Source organism: Bombus bifarius, unplaced genomic scaffold, assembly GCF_011952205.1.
Source record: "Bombus bifarius isolate JDL3187 unplaced genomic scaffold, Bbif_JDL3187 scf7180000008165, whole genome shotgun sequence".
Taxonomy (NCBI): Eukaryota; Metazoa; Arthropoda; class Insecta; order Hymenoptera; family Apidae; genus Bombus; species Bombus bifarius.
Genome location: NW_022884487.1, coordinates 702,817 through 729,494, shown reverse-complemented (window position 1 = coordinate 729,494; position 26,678 = coordinate 702,817). Strand labels below are relative to the sequence as shown.

Genomic DNA, 26,678 nt, shown 5'->3' with positions numbered 1-26,678 from the left:
CGTCATATAAAATTTATATAAGTGGTTATTAAGGATCGTTATTTAAATTTATTAATTTATTCGAGAAATTACAGGGAATTAAATTTTGTTTTATAGACCTTCAAGGCTTTCCTTAAAATGAATACGTGCGATATAAAATAACTCGTTGAAAAAAATCGAAGAATCTGAACACGTGTTCTTATGGGAACAATCGATGAAAGTGAAATTGTTTCTCAATAACTAATCGCTTTTGTTTCAACACCTAACCTTCAAAAACTATCCATATTTCCTAACTCAAACACACATGGAACAAAATTGTCCGTAGTCATGATAAGCATAACAAATAACGAAGCACACAATCCGAACCTGAGCAACCACTACTTCTCCTCGGTAATCAAAAAATATTTTTATCACTTCCTATCACTTTCCTATGATTCAATGATATACCACTTGAGAGTTAGGCTACCCATACTTCTATTAATTTTTTTTTTATTGGTTTTATATTCTCTTTTTCAGTTAATCTCTCCATACATATTACTCAGAATTCTAACCGAAAATACATTAATAGCCCTCCAATGGGAAGCGATATTCGTTCACGCCTTCTTTAATCTGAATAATATCACGAGAAAGATATTACCGACTATTAAAGGAGAAACTTTCCCGCAATTAAAACGGCCGGAGGAAACAATTAGTGAGTCGTGTTGGGAAAAGATAAACATCGGGAATGTAGAGAATCTGAAGACAGTGGAGCAAGCTGGAAAAAAGAAACGCACTGGAAAGAAACTTCATCGGCCTGTGGAGAAAACACGGATGGACCAAGCAGGAAAAGCACAACGCGAAGCGGAAGAAAAGGAACGTTTGCGTAAATGGGAAGAATGCTGGCAAAAAAAGTTTGAGGCTCAAGAAGAACGCGATAATGCCGAATGTTGCGCGGGCAAAGATTTATGCGTGAAACCCAGAACACAATCGAACATTTGGATCAATGTAACTAAGGATCGATCCCTTCAAGAAATACATATGTTCATCAAGTAAGATTTATTTGTTTATTGTTATGAAAAATAATTTAGTGAAACGAATAATTAATTTCCACAGGCACGTTCCAGTTCCAAAGCCAAAGCCTCCGCCTCTGCCACCGCCGAAAATACAAAAGACTCCGATTATTTCACCAATGGAAAGAATCGTGAAGCAAAGAGTTGACAAAATGAGCGGTACGGACAAGAAGATGAAGAAGGGGAAGAAGAAGAAGTAGCAGTAAACGAATCCGACAATAAGCGATTCCTTTGCGATCACTTTGCTCGAATATCTTTCCTTTACATTCTTCTTCGCTACGCAAAAGATACGTATTTCTCTGTTTGTCGAGGCATTTGTAAAAATACATCAGAGACCATGGCGAGGATGGCGTCGTGACACGTTATTCTCGTCGTTCAGTGCCCAGTTCGGCGAAGTACCAAAATGGAAATAGTGAAGAAATAAGAAGAATCTAACTGATGAAACATTCTCGCTGCCTTCAGTTTCCATTTTCCTGTATTACCCTTTTGTTAATTATCAAAATATCTTACACAGATGCAATAAAATATTTTGTAGAATGTTCACTCCACAAGTTGAGGATTTTCTATGCTACTTTCCTTAGTTAAACTATCCCATCTACCATTTTAACTGAGATAGTAAAGTAAAATTTGCTAAAGTTTTCCAATAAATATAATCAATAGGTGTTCTAATCTAATATCTATGGTCGACAGTGTCCGCCAATCATAGGAAATTTCATCTCAAGATACAAAGAACATGGAAGAAAAATTTAAATCGAGAAAAGAAAAAAAAAGAAACATTTCTCCAGCTAAGTTGATTCATGGAAAACGATATGTTCGTTGACATGAACCGCGGAGGAAACAAGCGGTCGGTGTGCAAACTGCAAGGACATTGCACGCGAGGAGTTATTCCTGTCCCGCATATATGTACGGCAAGGGATAAGAAGGGAAGGAAGGTGGGTGATAAAAGGTGGCGGAAAGAATGAAGGCAGGGGGTAAACGTGAGAGAGGAGGGACCCCACGAGGATGAGACTGCGCGTGCTTTTCTCTCTTTCCTCCGCCACCCTCAGTGCCTGCCACCGAACGACGAACAGGGTTGTAAGCCGATATTGTCGGGCAGGCGCATTGGAAACCGGCGACCAGCCGGGAAGGAAGATAACAATAAAAGAGCATATATAATCGCGCCTAAACGCACGTTAACCTCGCGGCCTGGCTGGTTGGCTGGCTGGCGCGTCGCCTCTCGAAATGTAAGCACAATGCGTGAGAGTAACGTGAAAGTGAAGCACGATCGAAAGTGAAGTACAGAGAGCACGGGAAACGTGTTTGTACACCCTGATAAAGCCTCTTCGGCACCTCTCTCTCGACCACGGCCACACGCACATAGGGATCTCCCCCGCCAGGTGGTGATCCGATATTTCTTCGTGGAGATAATACGGTCGGTCCTCCCGATTTTTTGTCGTTGTTCCGTGTGTATCTCGAGGGATCATGAACAACTCGCCGCAGAATACCGAGGTGGCCGGGCAACAACACCGTGCCGGCGTTGAGAACAGCGACGAGGAGGAATGGAGTGGTGTCGTGGAATGTGTAATGTTATTACATCGACTCGTGTATCGAAAGAATGATTTTTATTTGCTGAAACAGCCTTCCTCGAGCAGTTTCTTGTTGCCCATTTCGAGTTGTTTTTCGTGGTCAAGGAAATTCTGTGGATTGCACAACGTGTGTTGAATCTTATTATCTGATTCTTAATTATTTTTTTGTTATTATTGTTGTTACTGTTCGTCTGTTACCAGATTTCTTTTCCTCTGTTCCCTGTTGGTAGATGCGTCTGTTGATTTTTATTTTCCATCTCCCACGCGAGTATTTTCCGAACATGCATCATTATATGTGTATCTTGGGTTACGTTGTTTTCGTTGCGACGCTACATTTAGGATGTAGATTCGTTAGAAGTTTAGTTAAAAGTTGGTTTAATTTATCGGAACATGTGTTTTACTAGTCAAAGTATGTGCATTGCTAGAAGATGATAATAGATGCTCCTTTGTTTCGCGCTTATCGTGAGTTTACCATGGTGTTGCGCTTTTTCTTTTTAGGCTGTGTTGGAGAGATCAAAGTCAGATCGAGTGACACGGGCGGATGAGGACAGACGTCGTCGTACCATCATCGTCGAGAAGAAAAATGGCACATACGGTTTCACGTTACAGGTAACGTAACCGTTTATCTGCTCGTACTTTCTGCAAGGTACATAAAATATAACATCTCTGTGCACTCCTCTTATCAATAATTACACCTTCATTGTACCCTGTAACTATCTTTGTTTCCACAAATGTTACAGTAATTTCTTCAGAAAGTTCGACTCTTACAAGAATTAAAATTCGTTTGAAATATAAACATTGTAATCGATTCGCTTGAAATTGTACAGAGTTATGGGATACATTACAAGAGGGAGCAGGAAATCGAGATGGTCACGTACGTTGATTACGTGGAATACGATGGACCAGCGTTCAAAGCGGGAATGCGGGAGGGTGACGTGATACTTTCGATAAACGGCCACGAAATGGACAGAGCGGATCACAAGACACTGGTTAATTTCATAAAGAACTGTGATACCAGAATGCGAATGGTTGTGTCGTTCGAAGACTGTGTAAGAAAGGTAAATATCGAGAAAGTGTATAGCCACTTTCTAAAACTTTAATTTTCGTTTAAAAAAATAGAATGCACTTTAGCTATTTACTCAAACATGATATTCGTTATTGTTTGCCAGGTGGAATTACATATGCGCTATATCGAATTACAACGTGCTCTTCAATCACGACTCGGTGAATTAGAGAGACTCTGCGAGAGGGAACGGTCTATTCTCATGGGTCGATGGAAAACCCATTCACTGCCAGCACGCAAGAGAACGCCTAACAGTGTCATTACGAGTAACCCCAATCAGCCATCGCCGTCATCGAGTTTCAATTCTTCCACGATTCAATGTTGTCGGCCTGCTACGTCCACGGAGCATCTGTTACTTTATAACGTGGTATCCTATATAGAAACATCTTGTTATCTATTATATATTATATCTTAGGTCGATTTAATCTTTGCAACATCGAAGAAAATAACAAACACTTTTAACTTTTTATAGTTCCCGGATGGACGACCATGTTTAGTTCCACGGAACACCGCTTGTCTAGTAGCAGTAGGGCCTCCCCGTTCGCGAAGCGATCACCACCACTTCCTCTCAAAGATGTCAAGCGAATCAGGAGTAACCGTTTCGTCGAGACATAGCTATCACCAGGCAAACGGGATGAATAGTACGCCAGCCAAATCGAAATCGCACAAATCGTGTCAACAACAGCAACAACAGTCTAATACCAGCGGAGATCCGCTTCCTCTTCATCCTCCACCCCAGAATAGCCTTTGCGTTGCTTGCATCTCGAGCGCCAGTCGTCGCAGGGAACAATCAGATAGCGGTAGTTTGGACGCGTACGACTTAGCAAGTCCTTGCTGTGATCCAAATTGCGTACCCAGTCGTAGACGTCGTGAGAAACAACGGAGAGCGAGAAACGAACAGAATCATCATCAGCAACAACAACAACAACAGCAGCAGCAACAGCAGCAGCAGCAACCAGCCCAGCATCATCATGTACAGCGAGAGCAATCGCAACAAACGCAACAACAGCAACAACATGGTGCGCACAGCTGCTCGCGCACATCAGGACACAGTCTGCATTCTGTTACTAGTAGCGATATCTCGACCGCAGCCGAAAGCGTAGCCTCCTGTTCGACGAGCCTAAGCACGGATACCCTCTACTGGGATCCAAGCGTACATCAACGACCACCGCCGTGCCTTCAGTATGCTAAACCAAAGTCCTGGGACAATCTAACTACCAAGGCGTTCGGTGGCTACGGTTTCGGATACGGTTATTTGGATACAGCTACTATAAAAACACATAGCGCAGAGAGGCCTGGGAAAGGCGCTCATGGACGAGCAAAAACGCCTACTGGAACCGTTCAAAGGAGAACGAGTAGCGGTACTACGTATTCGGGTAGTTCTAACAGACACTTTCAGCCAACCAAGTCTACCGAAAGTTTGTTAATACCACCGCCATATCAAGGCGAGCTAGACGCAAGTCTGAGTTGTGAATGTCTGGATGGTCCAGCTCCGCGGTGCATGCCGGTGATCCAAATAGAGAAGCACAATCGACAGGAGGAGGGTGGATATATTATCAGTACGCACACTCAAGTTCGACATCGTCGATCCAGCCATTCGGATGGGAAATTAAGGGCACTAAATAATTCCGAAGTGACGCGTCTGTAAATCATCCTACTCATTGAAAACTGTATTCTAACAAAAAGATACTCGTATAATTATCGTATCAAATTCTGGACGAAACAGCGTGTATCTAACGTATATCGTATGTCGAACTTGTTCCGTATTTAAACCTTTGTATTCAGCTTTATATCGCAACAGTTAGTAATTGTATTCTCACCGAACGATAATGGAATGGACCACCGTTTTTGAAACTTTTTCGAACAAATGCGATTGGTTACGGGTTTGATTGACTAAACTTATCGTTTGATCAACGAATGGTTTCCTAGCGATGTTTCCGGACAATATGATAAGGGATATCATCGATGTTCATGGCGCTTTTTAAATCTTTTTTAAATTTTTATCGATAGTTGATTCTATGATTGGTTGGAAACAGTTTTAAACTGTGGCGAACGTTAATAGTAATATTATCGTTATCATGAAAAGAATAAATTATTGAAGCATATTTCTATATTGTAATTATTCTGTGATTCCTTAAAACTTAGGAGGTAAAAATATATAGAAATTCTTTCATGGAGACGATACCGAACAATTACATCGTTTTTTATGAAGCTTTTTATTGTAGACCTATTCTTTGATTTATAAATATTATATTTATTTATTATAATATAAATTTATAAATATTATATTTTATTATATTTTAGTTGATGTACGTTCAAAATTGTAAACAAAGTTGTTTAAAAAATTCCTATAACTTCATCTTCGTACTGTTACGCGATCGTTCAGGAACTTGGGGAATTTTAGACTGAGTTGTTTGCCGTAGAGTACAAAAGCACTTAGCTCGTGTTTATGAAATTGAATAACTCGAAACTAACAGTTAATCATATATAAAGCAAGCGATTTATACCTTGTCAATGTTCTTTCCTATGTCAACAAAAGTAAAAAGATAAATTCGAGAGTAATTGTAGTTATAACTGATAAATGATTTTGACGTTTAGTTTCTTTTCTTCATTGTCTCGGTCACACTATTGTTCAAATTCATATTTACCGCGCTACACGACTCATAAAGCTGCATCGATACTCACTAAGGCGGTTTTCCCTATTTGCGGAGAGTGGGGAATGTGCTCATGTTGTATTTTGTGATCGCATTGATCATTAGTTCGAGCATAAATGCGCAACATTTCAAGAAACTGGAAATTCAAATTTCAATTTAGCTTGTTTACAAATGGTCAAAATCTATAGATATAACAAATTTTCATTATCTTTGTTTGGTATTTAATTTTGCATATACTCAATGATTTCAATATGTTTTGCAATATTTTTTATAGGATTTGTAAATAAATAAAACATTACTATTTAGAAATAGGAATGACTAAAAGATTAAGAATATGATTTAACAAATTTTACAACAGTATATAATTTATCACAGTGAAAGAAAATATCAGCCACAGTTTGATAATGAATATTAACAACTTTATTATAAAATATTAATCTAACTATCTAGACATTAGTAATTTGTTTTTTAAAAAATTGTTAATATCTATTGCATAAAATAAATAGGATATATTATCAATAATTTTCACAAATGTTTTTTATTAATTTCATTATTTATTACTATAGAATTATACATCTATTGAACGTTATATAAAATTAATTTACTAAATATATTTTGTATATCTGATGAATTATCAATACTTTCTTTGATAATATAAAATAATCTTAGAAACCATAGCAAAGAAACAATATAATTATCGAGAGTATTCTGTTCCAATACATGGTTTGCTAATTTTTAAATAAATTGTGCGTAGTAAAATTATTTAGGACCTGGACAGTTAAATAATTAACAGTAATCTTTTTATTCATATATCAATCGCCACTTTCGTGTAATGACCTAATTACTTTTTCGCATATATTACAAATTTTTATCGCATCTCTCTTCTACCTTTACAAATAACCAAACTGCATACAATCTATCTAATCAACCAGGTTCTATTCATTCATACATATTCCTGACTCGCTCTTACTCGATGAAAATAAGATTGCGCTTATATTCTAATAATATTAATAAGGTTGTATTATACGTATTTTTATACATTATACGTATGTATATGTATACGTAACCTATAAACACAGCTCGACACTCGCTTAGGAAAATTCTGCTGTCCAGAAATTGAATCATGAAAAATTAACATGGAAGATAAGAAAGTTCTCTTTCTTGCGAGACAAATGAATGAGTAGAGAGTCTCTTATTCTGAAACATTCATAGCATGTTACGCATTTATGATTTTACGATTTTTCATAACTCAATTTTCGGACGGTTTCCTCTAGATTTCTTTATGCAAATATCGAGACCTGGTAATATGATCATGGTCTTTAACCAATCAGATGATGGATAAAGCAATATGGCATCGTACTAACCTATAAAATACACTCAAAATGCTCAGTTTTATGTATGCATAACTTTTGAATCGCTAGATTCCTAGACAAAAATGTTATACTAAAGTTTCTTTTATTTTTTCATGTACAAAAATCCCATCCAGTTTTACTACAATTTCCACTCTATCCTGTATAAATAGGTCTCTACATTCGCTAGAGGAAACTATCCAAAAATTGAGTTGTGAAAAATCAACATGGAATACATGAAGGGTCTCGTTCTGCAAGACAGACAGAAATGAGTAGGGTATCTCTGTCTCTGTCTGAAACATTTACAGCATGTCACGCATGTGCAGAACGAGAACCTTCGTGTCTTCCATATTGATTTTTCATGACTCAATTTTCGAACGGTTTCTTGTATGTTTACAATATAGAAGTGTCCAAACTTGCTTATATGACCCTGGGGTGACTCCGAGTATACGCTATATAACTAATTTCATTTTATTATTAAACCATAACCATGTTGTATAACTTAAAGAATATAAAAAAAACAAATATATTTGTTTATATTCATTCATATTCTCTCATAATATAATATAATATAATATAAGTGCACTATATTAAATACAACAACAGATATATAATATTTTCCCAATTTTTGCGTCGAGATAGTAATGCTTACTTCCATCAAAAGGATATAACATTTTCTTTATTATTGAATAAAATGTTTCTAATAAAATCTGTATTAGTTTATACGATATTTTTTTTATTTTTAATGTTAATTCTCTTACTCTACATACTTGGAGCTGCTCTTTACATTACGGATTTTGAAGACAATACTTGTGATATGACATATATGTTTGAATACCCACAGTATGTGGTATGTAAGCAAAATGAATATTTTTAATAGAATACTATAAAGAATACCATACTAATCTTGTCTGTACTCTTTTTAAACATTATTGTTAAATAACATTCCTTATAACTTTGACTCGATCATATTTCTCTCATTTCTAATTCTATTAAAATTTAGTAATAATAGTTTAAAAATTATTATTAATAATAATAGTAATTTGACATTGTATATAATACAGTTATATATTACAAGACATTTATACATATATTCATACAAATATTAGAGAATCTCTTTGGATAATGAGATACAAGAACAATATCCAAGATATAGATTATACGCCTATGGAGAAGGTTTTGTTACTGAGAAGCTTAGAAGGATGTACTTCTCAGGAATACCAGTACTTTTTATACCTGGCAATGCTGGATCTCATGAGCAAGGTTCTTAAAATCTGTTAAAAATTATGTCTTCGTTTGAATAATTGTTAATACTTCTATTGTTTCTAGTAAGATCCCTTGCTTCTGTCAGTTTGAGGAAAAGCTTAAAAGATAGGACTCCATTTCATTTTGATTATTTTACTGTTTCATTTGGCAATGATTATTCTGCTTTATATGGAGGTATGAATAAAAAAACAATTTTGTTGAATAGTTAGTTTTATTGTTGTCTCCATAGTTTTTCAAATATTTATACTTTATTTAAAAGATTAGAAAAAATAAATGATAATTTATTAATTAATTCAAGGTGTATTAATGGAAGAGACAGTATATGTTTCACACTGTATACAAAAAATATTGAGTTTATACAAAACTAACATAGATAATATTGTGCTCATAGGACATTCAATGGTAAATATAATAATAGTATACTTATTTTAGTAAAGATATTAAAATATCTGTTCATTTTTTTAGGGAGGTATTATAGCTAAGGGTTCTATTGTAATGACACCAAGTGTAAATGCTAGTGTTGCAAGCATTATTATTGCTTTAGCTACTCCTCATACAGCTACTTTGATATTAGACCACACTTTTGCCAATTATTACCAGAATCTAGAAAAACGCTTAAGTGAGATAAAAGATGCAGGGACAAGTGTAGTATCAATAGGAGGTGGACCACGAGATATACTTATAACTTCAGCTCAAATTCTAGATCCTACAGCAGATATTAATGTTCTTTCTAATACTATGCCAGATGTTTGGAAATCTACAGATCATTTGAGTATTTTATGGTGTAAACAATTAGTACTGTCTGTTGTACGTTCATTATTTGATTCTGTTAATTGTACACAAAAACCACCTAAAATTTTTTCTACAGCTAAAGAAAGAATGCAAGCATTATCGTATCACTTTTATCATGTAAGAAAATATTTTAATGTATCTTTAATAAGTTTTAATGTACTTTTAATAATAGCATTTAAGCTAACAATTAATTTTACAGCGTACTTCTGGAAAAAGATTATATTCTTATAAAGAAATAATACAATTTGAACCTAGTAATGAATGGATAGAGAACATTCAAAGGCATTATGTATGGACCAACAGAGACTTGCCTAAAAGAACATCTCCTATCTATCTTATGATTAGATTGAGTGGACAACCAAATTATTTAACTATTGATACCATTAATTTAGAATCCAAAGATTGGTTATTTGCGTGTACAGCATCCAATATACAAGGACAATCAAGAGTTTGGTAAAGTTATATATTATTGTCTTAAAGCAAAGATTACAAAAGCTCATCAAACTATTATTATAAAATTCTATTTTTAATTTAGCAATTGGGGTTGGAACCTGACAAACAGAACAAGAATTTTACCAGATCCTTTACATCGCTTAAGAAAAACTGTTGACTTAAATTTTCAAGAGATAAAATACCCCGATGTAACACATATTATAATAAGGATTACACCGGACAGTTTAGAAAACTATATTACTATAAACGTTGATTTATATTCTTACAATACAAGACTTGTACCTATTAGGAGTACTTTACCTTTACTAAAAAATTTATTTATAATACCTCAAACCAAAAAAATGTCTAATCTTGGACATGTTAGATACTATGCCAATTTTGAAAGCGTCATGGATGTTGTAGCTGTTGAACTTAAAGCATTTGAATGTACAGATCCAAAACATCATGCAATAGTTGAATTATTAGAACCATGGGGTATTGTAGTTACACAAATTCAATTTTTTACGGTCGTGTGAGTATAACTAAAGTAAATTTGCTTTTATTTTTAAAATATTTTATTACAAACAATTTTAATATTTTAGGGATAATGGGCCGAAATCGATGAAAGTCCAGACTGGATATAAATATTCCAACGTTTTTCCAAAGTTAAGGATAACTCTAGATCCTGCATGTTCTTACATAATTAATATTGAAGAAGGTGGAATTATAGATCGAATATCTTGTATCGTGAGGGATCGCTGGTACCTGTTGTATACAACGATTATTAGTTTACTTTTATTGTTTTTATCTACAAGAATTAATCATGGTCTCAAACAAACTCCAATAATAGTAATTACAATATACCTCTCATATTGTTATAATTTAATGTTTGAATGTTTAGTTGCTTTAGCAATTGTTTGCGTATTTACCATTGGATTATGCTGTTCCATTATATTTCTTGGTTCAGTAGCTCATAGTATTGCTGTGAGGTAAGAAACTTTAAGTACATTAATGCATATGTTGATGTTACATAAAAACTTTTTGAATAAATCTATTGATTTTCCAGATTTCTAGCTCGCGCAATAGCCTTTTCAACAACATGGTCAGATTGGTTGCTTGGTGGATTGAGTCAGTTACCTTTTATTACTGCAATTCTTGTCTTATCTTTAATCCCCGTAACTTGTGGGGGTTTAGCTATGCTAATTTCAGTTTTTCTTTATTTTTTAAATTTGACAAAAATCTATGAAGATTATTTAGAAGAACTATTAATGGCTTCATTACAACATTTTAATTGGATACGACGATTCAGAAATACGAAAAATAATTCAGGAGAACATGATGATACAAGACAAAAAATATTCAATCATCTTATTCTATTCATACTTTGGTGTTTTACTGCTATTCCAGCTGTACCATCTGTACTTGTTTGGGCAAAAAATTTCAGGTTTGCAATTTATTATTTTGGTGTATAAATTTAATCAATCAATCATCTATCATTAATTTCTGTAAACTTGTTCTAGTTATGATATGAGACTTTCTTCCGAAGATCCTTTGTTACTTCAAAGTTGGATAGTTTTAGTAACATGCAGTACAATGGGATGGGTGCAACTTCCTTCCAATAATTATAAAAATCGATCTCAAATACTATCCAGTATATTATGTTTCTTAGGTTGGGTTGTACTTTTAATGGGAGCAGCACCTCATCCAGCTTTTTATCAATATTATATACCACCTATTGTGGCTGGAGCTATTACTATTATTGCATTAAATGTAATTTTTCTTTAAATTTGTTTTTATTCAATTAATACTGCTTACTTGAAAAAGAAACAACGTACATCAATTTCATATGCATATAAATGTAATATAGTATATTTGCCTATAAAAATATTTATTTTTAGAGAATGTATAATATAATATACTTAACAGAATGAAATTTAAGATAGTGTGAAATATATTATTGTAATATATACTATATATTAATGTCACTTTCTGTCTTCTCTCATTGTGTCTAAGGTATAGGTCTGTTAGGTGAGAGCCTTACTGAAGAGTTCACACTAGCAGATCTTGGACGAAACACTCATTTTCTATATATTAATGTAAGTAAACACAGTTAAAAATATCACAAAATTTTTTATTTAATTATGTAAATAATTGGGAAATATTAAAATATTTAATTATACGTCAAACAATAAATTTATTATTTATCAGAAAAACATATACAGTTTTAACACTCTTATATGACCTATATTACTTAACAATCCATTTGAAGGTATTATGTGTACTATTTTCAATATTTCATATATAAATACACAAATTCATCAACTAAAAGAAATATTTCTCAAAAATTTTGATTTGTCAATCTTATTTAATTAATCAATGATTGCACATGTATAAATTAAATACATTCTATTAATATAAAAAAGAATTAAGTTTAATTTCATATAAATATATGATGTAGTTACTGTTGACAAGGCAATGATATGCACATTTACATAAAATAACAGGACCCAAAAATAATCGTAATATAGATGTAATTATTTATCATAAAAATATGGTGGTGACCTAACTTTACATATTAATAATATAATGCCCATTCATTTTCTTGCAAGAATGTATCTACTACTTCCTTCATTGCTAAGTTAGGGATTAATTGATCCTGAGTTAAACGAACTCTAGTAACTGGGTCAAAATGTCCCACCCTTTGTAAGTGTTCTTCAATGTCTTTTCGTTCATATGTAATTCCACTTGGCGTTATTACAGGTTCTTGCAAAATTTCGAAACTAATTTTACCACATAAATAATCAGGTACTTCTCGTTTCTGTTCCATATATTTATAAAAATTGCAAATAATATATAATTATTTTAATTTATACATAACTAAATATGATTAAAAAATATAAACTCACCCTTCTTCTTTCATCTACTTTTGCAAATAGATCATTAAGGTGAGCCATATACATATCTCTTTTTTCTTCTACCTCTTCTTTCTTTTTTGTTAATTCAATAGACAAAGCTTCCCCTTCACTTTTACCATCTGCATCTTTAGCTGCTTCTTGCTCCTTTAAAGCTGCTAAACTTCGTTCAGCATCTTCTACTATCAATTGATTGAGATATGATTGTAATTCAATATCTTGTGCAATTCTCTGTTCTTCTCTCAATTGGAAACAACGTTTTCGCGCTTGCCTTAAAATGCTGGTCATATCATCTCCATAATTTAGCTTTTGCTCCTTGGCCAAATCCACAGCTATGTTGTAGTAGTTGTTTCAGATGTGTAACCATGTGAAGGACAAGTTTCACATTGTCGTAAAAACCATGAATACCATAAAAAAGAATATCCATGAAATACTTCTGTATAATTATGTTCTGATATATATACATAACATATTATAGTACTAAAAATATAATATAGCGCAACTTCTTTAAAGATACATAAATGCATAAATATGTAAATACACAAATGAGTATATTGCCAAACTATATTAGAGACCAAATAAGATTCTTTCCATTAAAAGATACTCTGTAGAATGCAAATATGTAATATTTATTTTTGATGAATTATGAAACTGATAAAATGGTTAAATCATAAACGTTAGTCAATTTCGAGATATTATTCGTGTAATTTATAATTATTTTATATAGACTATGAAATTATCACGGAATATTTACCTACAGTGAAATCTTTGCAAGAAACATATGAGAAGAAAAAGCCAGTGAAATTCCTAAGTAAAAATATAGGTACGTACCTCTCTGTAAATGTTTAACAGCTTCATCAAAGAGTTCCATTTGAAGAAGAGCTAGACCCAAGAAAAAATGACCCTTCACCAGACATGGATCAATATCGAGAGCACGTCTGCAGTCTAGACAGGACGATTCCCATCGTTTCAATTTCAGGTTACACAGCGCTCGGTTCGTAAAGTATAGTGCTTGGGTTGGATTTTTAATCTGCAGCAATGAGATGCAATGTCGTAACTTGCCTGCATAGATTCATAGTGGCACTCACAATTGCTTTGGTGTAGCAGTGCGCAGCATCCTCGTATTTGTGAAGATTGAAAAGACGATTTCCTTCTTCTTTTAATTCTTTGTCCGAAAGGTTGGCGGTTGTATACATCTTACTCATCTTGGCAACAAATCTTGTGCCTTATTGAACACTCTTCTACATATGAATTCTCGTCAAATTATTCACGTAATATTTCTTACAGGAAAAATTAGTCGAATTGTCAACAAAGTAATATTCTATAACCTTAACCTTAACCAAATACGTGCTCTTCCATCTTCCTGGAGAACTTGTCAATCATCGACTAAAGTGTGACAAAGAAGAATGTAAACAAAACTGAAGAAGCTACTTTCCAACATAAAGCTGGGTTTTCAAGGAACGTTTGGGTATGAAAATATTTCAATACAATTTTTTAATATAATATTCCTCTTTTTTGTATATCTTCTTTATTTATCTTTTTCTCAAGTTAAATTTGCACTTTTCGTTCCATTTTTCTCATAATTTTGGAAAACGGAATTTAGATATGTATACATATAATACGTCACAATTTGTTACATGTATTTTTGCAGTTTATTTGTTATTTATATCGATTTTATAATCCTTATGTTATAATCCTAATGTTATAATCCTTAGTTACAGAATTTAAACAACTTATATAATTAATTCAAAGCTGTATATACATAACATAGTAATAGAATGTTTAATGAAATCAATAAATTTTATTTTTCTTAAATTATCCTTTATTTAGCTTATATAGTGTGAATTACTTCTTCGTAATTTTGATTAATTTACTCTATATAAGATAAGATAAATATTTTATACTACTTATATTTAAAAAATGTATCTAAAACATTAAATTTTATTTTGATTTGTTCATTTTCTAAGATAATTATTATTTTAGATCGCTCTAAACTATGAAATTAATTGGCCATATGTATACATTTTAATCATTCTGTGTAATGCTATGCATCACCGATTTTGGATATGCTGTATACACAAATAGGTTTGTTTGTTGCAAAATGTATTTCATGGTTCACAACAATCCCCATTTTGTGTTTGAAAAATTCCATTAATTTTTTTGCAATTTGTTTATTATTTTCAGATACTTCTGGATGCTCTAAATAATCATTTACCTGGGAGAACAATAAACAGTTACAGTAACAAACTATTTATGAGCAAATAATAAAAATTACCTTCATCCATCTGCAATCAGAAATTTCTTTTTCACATTTTTTAATATTGATATTAATAGGTGATAAATAAGCAATCATGTATATGTCAGAACAGCCAAAGGCGTAACCATGAACGTGTCTGAAACCCATTATACATTTAAAAGTAGTTTGAACACCTGTCTCTTCTAAAACTTCTCTTTTTACAGCTTCTTCCAAATCTTCTTCTACAATAAAATAAAAAACTGATAAAAAATTATTATATATTATATATTATATTAGAAACATGAAGTACATATATGATAACAGAAAGATTATTAGCTATACTGTACTAATTTACTAGTTTATAAAAAATTTGTATACCTGGTTCCACATAACCACCTGGTAATTTCCAAATAGGTGGACCATTTGCATATTTCTCTTTGATAACTAAAATTTCTTTAGTTTCCTCATTATAGACAAATCCTCCGACTCCTAAATTGGTGTGTGCATAGTGTGGAACATTGCATTCCTCATCTTTAACTAACCATCGATAAAGCATAACATATTCTTGTTTTGCATGATGAAATTTGAATCCTTCTTTCACAAGTAACGGTATCCATTCTGATTGTGGTAAATGTACACGGAACCATATTGTGCGTTTTTTATTTTCTTTCCATTTTTGTAAAGATGCTACAAAAATTATAATAAACAAATATTAATTTCTAACAAAAATTTTTGTCAAAGTATCTCAATTTTGATAAAATAAGTAATAATTTATAAATATGTTTAAGAATTATTATCATTTTATGTTATAAACCTGTAAGACGACGAGCGAACACTTCAGATGTACAAACTTCGTCATTTGAGTCAATAGTTACACCATTGTAGTGATCGTTACATCCATTAAAACACTTTGAAGCCATAATTACAGAAGGATTGACGCAATGTATTTTACAACGTAATATAGGATAAAAAACAATACGATATTTCGCTAAATATTGTTGTTTTAGCACCGTGGAAACGTAACAGAGTTTTGGAATTACGAAACTGTACATTGGAACATTCACGAATCTATTTTGAAAAATTTGTCAATAAAATGTTTTATTACCATATCTTACAAAGATTCATAAATATTGTCGGAAAAAGTTTTACGTAACATGATTGAAGCTTTTATTTTGATACGTACAATGTTAATATTAAAATAGTCAAACATTCTAACCTAATACTATTTTTTATCTATTTATTTCGCATCGTCCGCAGACCTTATACTTTCAAGATAAAAAATTTTGCAATAGTATGTTATATAATTCATAGCTAAATATTTTTTTCTTATATATACGTTATACGTAATTATTATATTTTATGCATACATTTTCTATTTGTTATTTAATTACAATGAAATATGTAAATTGATGTTTTTATTCAATTTATTTACAATAAGTATTACGCGATAATCAAAACAAAACAATTACAAACAAAAAATAACAAACTATAAGTTTAACAGATAAAAATTTAATTCAGTAACGTTAAACAGTGATAACAATATAATACAAAGACAAATAAAATTTAAATATATCAGAGAGTACAATCTCGTTTTTTGTTCCAAAACAATTCCATATCCTCGTACACTTTGGGGGCAGGAGAATTATAATGAAGAGCTTCGCAAATACGGCAATAATGTCGTGACATGCTGCCAAAATAACCATGTTCGTTGATTACTTTGTAATATTTACGCCACTCATGGAACTCGAAATATTTATCATCGTACTTATTAAGATAGCGAATATAATCTGCTAAAGCTCTCGGATTAACAAAATCACTAACGTGAAGGAACGAATGTGGTGGTAATAATTTCTCGCAATCTTTCTTTGGTGCACCCATTATTACTGGTATTGCTAATTTGTGATAACCATGCCAGAATACTTTCTCTGTTAAGTATTCTCTACAATTTGAATTTTCAAAAGCTAAATAAAACTTGTAGGAATTTAAAACAGAACAATCTTTATCGAAATGACCCGGACATGCGGTCGTATTACCATTTAAACATTTTCCATATATGTCAAGATCACTACCGAGAATTACTTTCAATTCGTTAATATATTTCCATCGATCATTAGTGCCCCCGCAATTACTACCCATCACAGTGACCAGTTTAGTTTTTGATTTTTGTATCAGATCCTTCGAAAAATTTATATTTGGTGAATTTATAAACGAAGTAGAAATCGTTCTGCCGTAAGGTATTGGCACATCACTATTCATTCGATAGGTCATTGACCAATTAAATAAACCATTATATTTAGACAGTTGTTGATTTCCATAGATAAAAGTGTGTATTGGCGATTCATCAGTCAAAAAGATCCACCTCTGATTCCATCGTGTTCTGATTGGCAACTCCAGTACATTTTGTGTCAGATGCAAATGAAACACAACTGCATCTGCTATATTTAAATCTTTGGATTGGTAACTTAGTACACATTTTACTGTACAATTTTCCCAAGGTGAAAACCTAAAATAGTAGTACATTTCAGTTCAAAGTTAAATAGAATTATAGTTTAAAGTATATGTACTAATATTATTACAGTAATACTCGTTTAAATTTAATTTCATACAATTGCTTTACCTACATTTCAGTAACTCATATCTTTATATCTCAAACTCAATATAGTCCGAATTTATTAAATCGAATGTCGAAAATAGTGAATAGATATAGGAAGGATAGACGTGAAAGACAGTATATCAAGTAACGACGATCGAGCACTTTTAAGTGACATACTATACTCTTGCTCATTTGATTTTCCGGTGACTATGAAACGTCCTTTGAAGATCCTATTACAATTTTCAAATGGGAATCTACATTTTTTATTATCAAAATACGAACTTTTAAATTCGATATGCTGCATGCCGTCGACATTAGCGTCATCCGATATACATCACGAGGATACATAAAGATGTTTTTCATAATGCCACCATTGGAATATATTTCCAAAACAGTCAGTCGGTCGGTCACTTTCCTTTTTAGTTTCTTGTATCGCTTTATCGAATTTAAAAGTTCGTATTTCGATAGCACATGGTGGGAGACACAAGTTTGTAACGTTTGGAAAATGTCTCAATGCCAAGTATATATAATAAAAAATGCAGATACCTACTTGAAAATTTTAATATGACCTTCATAGGATTGACTTTGAAAAATGTAATATAATCTTCATATGTTTTAACGTTATCGCATGGTCAAATAGACAAGGATATAGTATGTCCTCCTTGATATCATGCAAGTTTTGTCTGAAACACTTTTTCGTGTCATTCATATTTTTCGAGATGTCTGAACGTTTCCAGATAGACTGGACACATTGTATAGAATTTTTATGTAATGAGATGATTGAATGAAATGAATAAATGACTTAATAACAAGACAACTCAGATTAGTTTTAACAGAAATTCGTTTTATATCCTGGAAATTATTGATAATTCTGTGACTAATTTATTAGTTAGTAATATTGTTATCTATAAAACTTATTTATATCATTATATTTGTATTGATAAGATAGAAATTATAGAAATTGAAAAAATAAAATGAAAATTGGTAGAAGTTGATATTTGTATAATTTGATCATTCATCGTAACGTATGCGACATTCCTTGAGAGCGTCAGGGCTCGACCGTTGTTTCTTGACACACTATGTATATCTTCCTAATTCGCTTTCGTTATATTTGTCATTTGTTCTTATCGAGAAATTGAAAAGTATTGCAAAAAAATCGCAACTTGTTCAGCGAGAATTACACGGGGTGTCTTATCTGATATTGTCACTTTGATTTATGTGATTATTATTATTCGTAATGAAAAATATTTCGGATAAAAATTGTATGGCTTCAAGGGGGACATATTCTGATGTTATTAGTTTTTCTTTAGGTGGTCGTGTAAAGATCATGTGAACATCTGAAAAAAAATTTTTTGTTTTTCTAAATAGAATCATATCTTTTTTTAATACATTAATTAATGCAGATCGAGATACTCTACAAAAAATTATTAACCTATTTATGTCGAAAAGCTACTAGTTTAATAGATATTTCAATTTTTATTTTGTAAACCTTATTGTGTGAAAGATACGGAAAGACATAAGGCAATACTTTTGTATTTGTTTTCCTTATCTTTCGTACGAAAGCTTTTACAGTTAACTTTTACTTTAACAATAACTTTTCGATATACAGGGATCAATACCTTTTTACGGAGAATATCGAGGTGCATTGATTAATGTACCTCCTTCGCAACCATTCTATTTTTATTTGAAGTATTTTTTGTTACGGATGATAATAGTGACATAAATCAACATATCAGGTGAGACAACCTGAATAATACAAAGACCTGATTTATTGTAAATTCAGCAAGCATTACTGTAAATTAACAAGTGCATATTTATATCTCATAACAAACAAGCTTTTAATATAATTTTATTAACTTTTTATTCGTAAAACGTCTGATGTGCCTACGTTCCAAAAACATTCCGTGCTTCCAAATTAAGATTAAATACGGTTCCTTTCTCTTATTTATTATCGGTGGTGTTAAACTTCCTTCAGAAGACAAGAGCCATTTTCCAAGTACAGACGTTGTTTCAATCTGATACGGATAAAGGCGCAAATTAGTAATGCTATAAGAGTTATTCACTTAATTCGGAACCCGCGCTTGCGAGAACATAAGAAAATGGCAACAGTATAACATACACTACTACTACAATCGAATGTCACTCGCCATCTATGAGCTAGAAGTATAATTAGGCGAGAACGTGAAGTGGTTTAGTTATCGTCGGAGCACTTTAAATTTGACACAATAAGGAGAAGACGATCACTGAGAAAAAGCGAATCCCTTGTTTTCGCCCGACGATTTCATGTCCCTGCGCGCTCCTAAACCATCCAAGCAAGCAAGTGCAGCCGGTTCTGTTCCCACATGTAACTTAATTTTTTTCTTTAAATAACTGATATCTTGGATTATGCTTACCTGAAATGTAATTATAACAAATCTTTCTTATTTAAAATTGAAATTGTTGTAAAGAAAGCAATCTCAGAATGTTATGTCTGAACGAACATAGATACCGTCTCCCATGCAGTTCACTGAACTGTCCATCTTTCAAGGGTATAACCATGTTCAATATCATTTCGTTGATAAGAATCTCAACAATCTAATTAAAAACAACTTTATAACAACGAAATAAAAAAATATGAGAACTATTTTTTTATTTTGACGATTTATAAATGATTGTGTCATAAACAAGTAGCCTTTGCTGAGTAGTCCGAACTCAAGCACTGCAATACAAGAATTAAATTAATTTCTATTTTCTTAAACTAGAATTCTGTGAGGTATCTCGTATCTCAATTGCTCTGTTCAATTTTTATTCATACATTCGACGTATTCACAGCAGAATGATCAGGTAACAACGGTCAATTTGTAGAAAGTGATCGTGAATAACTTTTGGAGTACGACGTAGAAGAAAATGTTTAATACGTTGAAAATAAACATTACTAAACAATATGGAGAAAGAGCCGTAATGTTTGTAAAAATGTGAACAATTTCATTGTAATTCGCTAATAATCCTGGCAATTGAGTGCACTTTTAAATAAAAAAAATTACATTGTAATTACATTTTTTCAAATTAATTTCAAATAAATTCAATTTCAGGTAAATATAATTCAAGATTTCAGTTATTTAAAGAAAAAATTAAGTTACACGTGGGAACAGAACCGGGTGCACTTGCTTGCTTGGGTGGTTTAGGAGCCCGCAGGGACACGAAAATGCGAGATTCGCTTTCTCTGCGATCGTCTTCTTATTGTAACATCAAATTTAAAGTGCTCCGACGACAACTAAACCACTTCATGTTCTCACCTAATTATACTTCTAGCAACAGCTCATAGATAGCGAGTGACATTTGATTGTAGTGGTAAGTGCATATATTACACTGTTGCCATTTTCTTATGTTCTCGCAAGCGCGGGTTCCGAATTAAGTGGATAACCCTGTACATATAAGTTCTAATAGAGACTCTATGAAACTTACTTAAACTACTAACGTGTTTTACTCAATAGTACAGGAAATATATATAAACTTTTTCATTTTCATAATAGCACAATCAAAAGAAAAAGGATTATAGATTAATCTTAATAAAATCAAATACAGATGTACCTGTTCATTTCTTAGTAATTCTTCTTTTATTTGTTGTCGGTGTTTCATTTGTTTCACAACCACATTATTAACTCTTCTGAGGATACTTGGAAGAGTACCAAAAATTGCACAAAATATTATGGACCCAACGCATAGAAATAATATTAGTTTCGCGTATCGTGAAATCCCGCGCATCGTATTTCCGAATTTTTCGATAGAGTGTGGCAAATATTAGTCGTGGCATATTGATCTTCTATCATTGTCACTTATCTTATCATTTGACAGCTGTTTTTAATCTTTTATGAGACAAAATTGATAGTTAGTAAGATACACTGTTCGAGCGGTGCTGTAATAACACTAAAACGATATGAACCTTTGTTAGTATAAAAACTGATAACATGTAATAAGGTAAAGGAAAAAAAATGTTTAGAAGAAAGAAACAGGTCTGACCAACAGTCGAGGCTACCTTTGACGTGTGTTGCAAGCAATCGTTGATCTCGATTGTCTTGGTTAACCAAGTGTAACGGTCCGAGGTGTAGTAAGTTGCGAACGTTATCCCCAGCGGTGATAGAACATCACACCCCTTGCTAATGTTTCAAGAAATATTTAAATTTATTACAAGAAATATTAATACCAAATAAATTAGATCTTAATCGTTTATATTCGTTTAAGATTTATTATTAGGCAAGTTTGTTGGTTTAATGTTATGCTATTTTGTACACAAGTGTGAAGAGTACATACGTATATCATATCTGTTTGGATTTCAAATTTCGCGGTTATTATTCAATTCATTAGTATTCGTAATAAAAATGCAATCTACTTATTTATTAAATGTTTCGATTGCAAATGTATGTCAATATGTTTCTATAACTGTAATTAATTGTTAATACATACTGAATGATTACTAAATGTTCAAATTTACATTTTATTAAAGAATTATTTAAAAATAATTTTTATTTTATCAATAACGAATAAATTTAATTTATTATATACTATTAATTACTGACAAGAAAATATATAGTATTTAATAGTAATACATAAATCATGATAAATTTTAGATATACGTACTACAAAATTTGGTAAGTCAATTATAATTCTAGTTAGCAATACTTTTTAAATCAAAAAATTTCGATATCTTACTTACATGTACATGTAACGTTCCAAACTTTTATCTATACAATTAGTTCTTACATTTTAATTCAAGCAGGTTGACTCGCTAATTGAAATATTTAATATATAACAAAATTAACTTGAATTTTTTTAAATATATATCTTTATTTTCTGTTAATTAAAGTTTTTTTTTACTATACTTAACCAATATACATTTTTTAATAATGACTTATGTCATAATTAACCGATACGCAATTGTTCCTTAATTATGCACGAATAATGCATGCATAAATATATTTTTTTACACAGATACAACTAGTTTCTGTCTTTACTGTAGTAGTAATAATTATATATCGCTAATTATATGTAAATATTATTATCTATTGATATCTCATTTATTCTGTTGTACCTCGAAGGACGATATAAATACTAGGATAATTTATTTTAATTATTAAGAGATTGAAAAATATACTTTTATTGCTGCGAATAAAATGTTAGAAATGAATGAACCTTCTTTACTTGCATATGATCTATGGTTGGCACTATGCGTTATAGCACAAGAAAGTTATCTACAGAACCGTTTCCGTTTCCGCTCTTAGATTGGGAAAAGTGGACATAAGTAATTTCCATGTGTACAAGATGGTAACTACTCGTAAAATTATTAAAAAACGTATAGAATTACCAAAAGTTGGAAGTGCACAGAACACGAAAGTTAACAGCCACATAAAGAATAAGAAATCACGAAATGAGAAAAATCCAAAAATGATCAGTGATAGAACATTGAAACGTACATTAAAATCTTCTGAAAAAAATAATGTGCAAAATAAGACAAAAATTAGTTCATATACAAAAGCAATTTCTGAGATTACAGAATCGCGAAAGCGAAAAAGAGAAGATAGTATTAGTGACAAAGAAAATACAGATTGCTTACATTTGAATGATTTGTCAAAAGAACATATATCACAGTGCATTAGCGTGATCAACCATTTGACTGAAGAACAACTGAAGAATAACAATGCATTGTTTGATGACGAAAGCCAGTCAATATTTATGCAAATAACATGTATTAGAGTACCTAAAACTCCAAGAAGATGTATCAGAATGTAAGTTTACGGTTATACATTAATTATACGTATCTTTTCAAATAAATAAAAAATCATTTTTATATATTAATATTATGTGATTTAATGCATATGTATAATATATAGTCACAAATGATTATATATATATTTTTTTTTATAAATATATATATATATTTTTTTTATAATCTCCAATAGGTCCTTATGAGGAACCGTGATTATAAAGTCACAAATGATGTTTATTTTTATTTTTAATAATCAGTATGATTAATTTTATTAAAACACTATTTATCGCTCAATTTATTTTGTAGATTATTACCATATTCCATAGTGTCATCAAATGACGAAATTGGACTTTTTGTTGGTGATCTTCAAAGAGGTAGAAGAAAGGATTATGAACCAACGATAGAATATTATGAAGACTTATTACGTAAACACAATTGTACAAGAATAAAGGCTATAATACCAATGAATCAAGTAAAAACTGAATATGATCAGTATGAATTAAAAAGGAAGCTTGTTGGTAGCTATGATCATTTTCTTGTAGATGGAAAAATAGCTGGTCATTTATCTCATTTATTGGGAAGAGAATTTTATAAGAAAAGGAAATTGCCAACATCCATCCGAATGCATAGCAAAGATTTAAAACACGAAATAGATTATGCTTTGAGGAAAACTGTCATGCAGATACATTCTTATGGTGATACTCATATAATTCAAATTGGACACACCTCTATGAAAAAAGAAGAAATTATAGAAAATATATTAGCAACATGCAGTTATTTATCTAAAAACTACCCAGGGGGTTGGGCTAATATTCGTTCTATTCGTATTAAAACATCTTCTAGTCTTGGCCTCCCTATATATACAACATTGAGTAAGTTTTGATTAATTACATTTAATTCTCATTTTTATAGGAAAATTCTTATAAAAATTATATTTTTATATAAACTTAATGTGTATGTAAATCAATATGCTGTGCCAAAGAACCTCCTTATAATAGACTTACAATATGACTATGATTAATAATTATTATATGTATGTTTAATGTGTTTCTTATTTGTTTTTAGAAAATAAATGCTTGGTTAGAGTGCCAATAGTGCAGCCTAAGAGACCAAAAGCATATCGTAATGTATCAGGAGAGCTTAGTACTGCACCTGGTATTGTTAGTGTAACTGTTACTCCTGAAGGAGACATTATTACTGTTAAAAAGAAAAGAAAGTTTCTTTCTACAAAGAGAAATTAACAAAACAAATAAAAAAGTGTAATTATTTTTTATTACTTTATTAAATCTAGTAAACAAGGTTAAAAAATTATCCTTCTACTTATTATTACCTTAAGTACTTTGTTATATTAAAAATGTTTAATTATTGCACTTTAAATTTGACATACCTAATTACACATATATATTATTTTACTTAAATGTTAGTTTTCTTCATTTAATTACATACGAAAAGAAGAAAAACGATATATGATACCAATAATTAATATAAAATAGTCTGATCTTTCTTAGAAATACTCTGGTACCCATTTGCTGGACTTGCTACTACTCCTGAATGTCCCATTGTTGAAATACCATTGGTATTTTGCATGTACTTATATGTGTTTACAGTATTTGTAACAACTTCTATTTCTTGGAAGTTTTGAAGTCGTTGAATATCTTCATCTTTTCTCAACCTAGTATTGGGCAGTTTTCTTAATTTTACAATTTGGTTGGGTTCAACATTTAATTCTTGGCAACATATCCAAATCAATGCTTGATATGTCAAATCACTTTGTGGTAACTCAATTTCTATAAAATCTGGGTCAGGGGCATCAGCAATACGAATCTTTAATACTAATTCTAAAAAATGTTTAGATTTAACGTTCTGTTTCATTATCTTGAGCTATTAATATTCATATATGTACAAACATTAAAATTACAAAAAATAAAATTATTACAAATTTCTCACCATCTTGGTATAAACCATTGTTTCTTACTCTAGGAATTCCTGAATCTGTAGCTCCATGTACATAATCACTTTTTACATATTTAGGCATAACATTATGTACTGCTGATTCATTTAGGACTCTTTGAGAATCAGTTGGCATAACTAGAGGCATATCTAGAAGTTGTAAAATTTGTGGATTGATGCACAAAAATGCTGGAGTTTCTCCAATTTCAGATCTTATATTCTTATCTGCACCATTTTTTAAAAGCAAGGCAGCTACATCTAAGTACCCCTTTTTACATGCCCAATGTAAAGGAGTCCTTAAAGGAAAAATACTAATTATGTCATTATTTTGATATTTTTGACACAAGGCCATTCAGTTTCATTACATGTACACAAGGAAAGATATTGTATGGTTTTACTCTTATACATTTTTGCTATTAGTTATTAGAAAAAAATATAAGAATTGCATATAATAAATTAAAAAAGAAATACCATCCATTAACAGAGTGTCGTGCATTAACATCGACACCTAAATTAAGTAATTCTTGAACAACGTCTGTATCACCAACACAGGCTGCTTTCCTCAATCGCTCTTCTAATATTCTCTTATTTTCCATGTTATCATAACTTCTAAATAAGTCTACGGATTTCACATTTTTTTCCATTTCGAGTTTATTTAGGACATTTTGAAATGTACAAATACAAAGAATGGCGTTACTTAATACAAGTGTTTGAGAGATTCAAACTCAGTCGCTATCTAAGCGCCACGAGTGGTAGCTTAGAAGAATCTTACAGGAACATCAGATAAATTGAACATTACAAATTTTAAAATTTTTAAATTAACAAATACTGGAGTATATTTGAGATTTTTCATTCGTAACAAACAGATTTATTTAAAAAAAAGATATAAACTCATAAATAATTAGTCATATCAGTTTTATCTGAATATAATTAATATGAAAATTTTTTGTAAAAAGCTTGATAGGAATAATTTTTTACTCTGAAACTATTTAGATACATTTTTGCTTAACAATTTAATATATATCATTAAAAATGTTACAATTTTTTGTAATTTTTTATTAAATTGTTAAACTTTTTAAAATATATCCAATTATT

General features: G+C 31.4%; 8 protein-coding genes and 1 long non-coding RNA gene across 17 annotated transcripts; 5 read left to right on the top strand and 4 right to left on the bottom strand.

Annotated features, from left to right (window-relative positions):
- The first annotated feature begins 88 nt into the window (after window positions 1-88).
- LOC117209064 lies at window positions 89-2,274 on the top strand. The gene is made up of 3 exons (XM_033450663.1): window positions 89-369; window positions 496-1,007; window positions 1,072-2,274. The coding sequence occupies exons 1-3, from the start codon at window positions 307-309 to the stop codon at window positions 1,226-1,228; spliced, it is 732 nt and encodes a 243-aa protein (XP_033306554.1). The 5' UTR covers window positions 89-306; the 3' UTR covers window positions 1,229-2,274.
- Window positions 2,122-5,763, top strand: LOC117209054 (glucose transport transcription regulator RGT1). Of its 6 annotated transcripts, none has more exons than XM_033450650.1 (5): window positions 2,122-2,251; window positions 3,092-3,202; window positions 3,421-3,651; window positions 3,763-4,023; window positions 4,129-5,763. In XM_033450650.1, the coding sequence occupies exons 3-5, from the start codon at window positions 3,460-3,462 to the stop codon at window positions 5,302-5,304; spliced, it is 1,629 nt and encodes a 542-aa protein (XP_033306541.1). In that variant the 5' UTR covers window positions 2,122-2,251; window positions 3,092-3,202; window positions 3,421-3,459; the 3' UTR covers window positions 5,305-5,763. The 6 variants fall into 6 exon arrangements, with proteins under 6 accessions (XP_033306541.1, XP_033306539.1, XP_033306536.1 ...); XM_033450648.1 differs by having other exon boundaries at window positions 2,168-2,588; window positions 3,763-4,020; XM_033450645.1 differs by having other exon boundaries at window positions 2,168-2,720; window positions 3,763-4,020.
- Window positions 5,764-8,273: 2,510 nt separating this feature from the next.
- LOC117209053 (GPI inositol-deacylase) lies at window positions 8,274-11,935 on the top strand. 2 transcript variants are annotated; one of them, XM_033450642.1, is made up of 10 exons: window positions 8,274-8,509; window positions 8,769-8,922; window positions 8,989-9,099; window positions 9,224-9,327; window positions 9,391-9,834; window positions 9,917-10,170; window positions 10,253-10,681; window positions 10,752-11,138; window positions 11,216-11,593; window positions 11,670-11,935. In XM_033450642.1, the coding sequence occupies exons 1-10, from the start codon at window positions 8,354-8,356 to the stop codon at window positions 11,932-11,934; spliced, it is 2,682 nt and encodes an 893-aa protein (XP_033306533.1). In that variant the 5' UTR covers window positions 8,274-8,353; the 3' UTR covers window position 11,935. The 2 variants fall into 2 exon arrangements, with proteins under 2 accessions (XP_033306533.1, XP_033306534.1); XM_033450643.1 differs by lacking the exon at window positions 8,274-8,509 and having other exon boundaries at window positions 8,783-8,922; window positions 8,993-9,099.
- A 388-nt stretch (window positions 11,936-12,323) lies between these two features.
- Window positions 12,324-14,466, bottom strand: LOC117209062 (E3 ubiquitin-protein ligase CHIP). The gene is made up of 5 exons (XM_033450661.1): window positions 14,390-14,466; window positions 14,150-14,302; window positions 13,893-14,091; window positions 13,056-13,393; window positions 12,324-12,967 (listed from the first exon to the last, which is right to left on the bottom strand). Exons 2-5 carry the CDS (start codon window positions 14,264-14,266, stop codon window positions 12,725-12,727), a joined length of 897 nt encoding a protein of 298 aa, XP_033306552.1. The 5' UTR covers window positions 14,267-14,302; window positions 14,390-14,466; the 3' UTR covers window positions 12,324-12,724.
- LOC117209066 lies at window positions 14,395-15,352 on the top strand. 2 transcript variants are annotated; one of them, XR_004487840.1, is made up of 3 exons: window positions 14,395-14,529; window positions 15,029-15,146; window positions 15,246-15,352. It is a non-coding gene; the product is annotated as an uncharacterized LOC117209066 (long non-coding RNA). The 2 variants fall into 2 exon arrangements; XR_004487839.1 differs by lacking the exon at window positions 14,395-14,529 and having other exon boundaries at window positions 15,007-15,146.
- On the bottom strand, window positions 15,064-16,618 carry LOC117209061 (nudix hydrolase 8). The gene is made up of 5 exons (XM_033450660.1): window positions 16,481-16,618; window positions 16,112-16,365; window positions 15,676-15,984; window positions 15,337-15,539; window positions 15,064-15,276 (listed from the first exon to the last, which is right to left on the bottom strand). The coding sequence occupies exons 2-5, from the start codon at window positions 16,347-16,349 to the stop codon at window positions 15,106-15,108; spliced, it is 921 nt and encodes a 306-aa protein (XP_033306551.1). The 5' UTR covers window positions 16,350-16,365; window positions 16,481-16,618; the 3' UTR covers window positions 15,064-15,105.
- A 168-nt stretch (window positions 16,619-16,786) lies between these two features.
- Window positions 16,787-22,737, bottom strand: LOC117209057 (alpha-(1,3)-fucosyltransferase 7-like). 2 transcript variants are annotated; one of them, XM_033450656.1, is made up of 5 exons: window positions 22,584-22,737; window positions 21,906-22,026; window positions 21,461-21,796; window positions 19,748-19,905; window positions 16,787-17,800 (listed from the first exon to the last, which is right to left on the bottom strand). In XM_033450656.1, the coding sequence occupies exons 3-5, from the start codon at window positions 21,632-21,634 to the stop codon at window positions 16,870-16,872; spliced, it is 1,263 nt and encodes a 420-aa protein (XP_033306547.1). In that variant the 5' UTR covers window positions 21,635-21,796; window positions 21,906-22,026; window positions 22,584-22,737; the 3' UTR covers window positions 16,787-16,869. The 2 variants fall into 2 exon arrangements, with proteins under 2 accessions (XP_033306547.1, XP_033306546.1); XM_033450655.1 differs by having other exon boundaries at window positions 21,906-22,022.
- A 364-nt stretch (window positions 22,738-23,101) lies between these two features.
- On the top strand, window positions 23,102-25,010 carry LOC117209059 (ribosomal L1 domain-containing protein 1-like). The gene is made up of 3 exons (XM_033450657.1): window positions 23,102-23,652; window positions 23,940-24,505; window positions 24,699-25,010. Exons 1-3 carry the CDS (start codon window positions 23,189-23,191, stop codon window positions 24,872-24,874), a joined length of 1,206 nt encoding a protein of 401 aa, XP_033306548.1. The 5' UTR covers window positions 23,102-23,188; the 3' UTR covers window positions 24,875-25,010.
- LOC117209063 (ankyrin repeat domain-containing protein 40-like) lies at window positions 24,886-26,315 on the bottom strand. Its single transcript, XM_033450662.1, has 3 exons — window positions 26,055-26,315; window positions 25,581-25,879; window positions 24,886-25,471 (listed from the first exon to the last, which is right to left on the bottom strand). Exons 1-3 carry the CDS (start codon window positions 26,225-26,227, stop codon window positions 25,113-25,115), a joined length of 831 nt encoding a protein of 276 aa, XP_033306553.1. The 5' UTR covers window positions 26,228-26,315; the 3' UTR covers window positions 24,886-25,112.
- Between the last annotated feature and the right edge of the window lie 363 nt (window positions 26,316-26,678).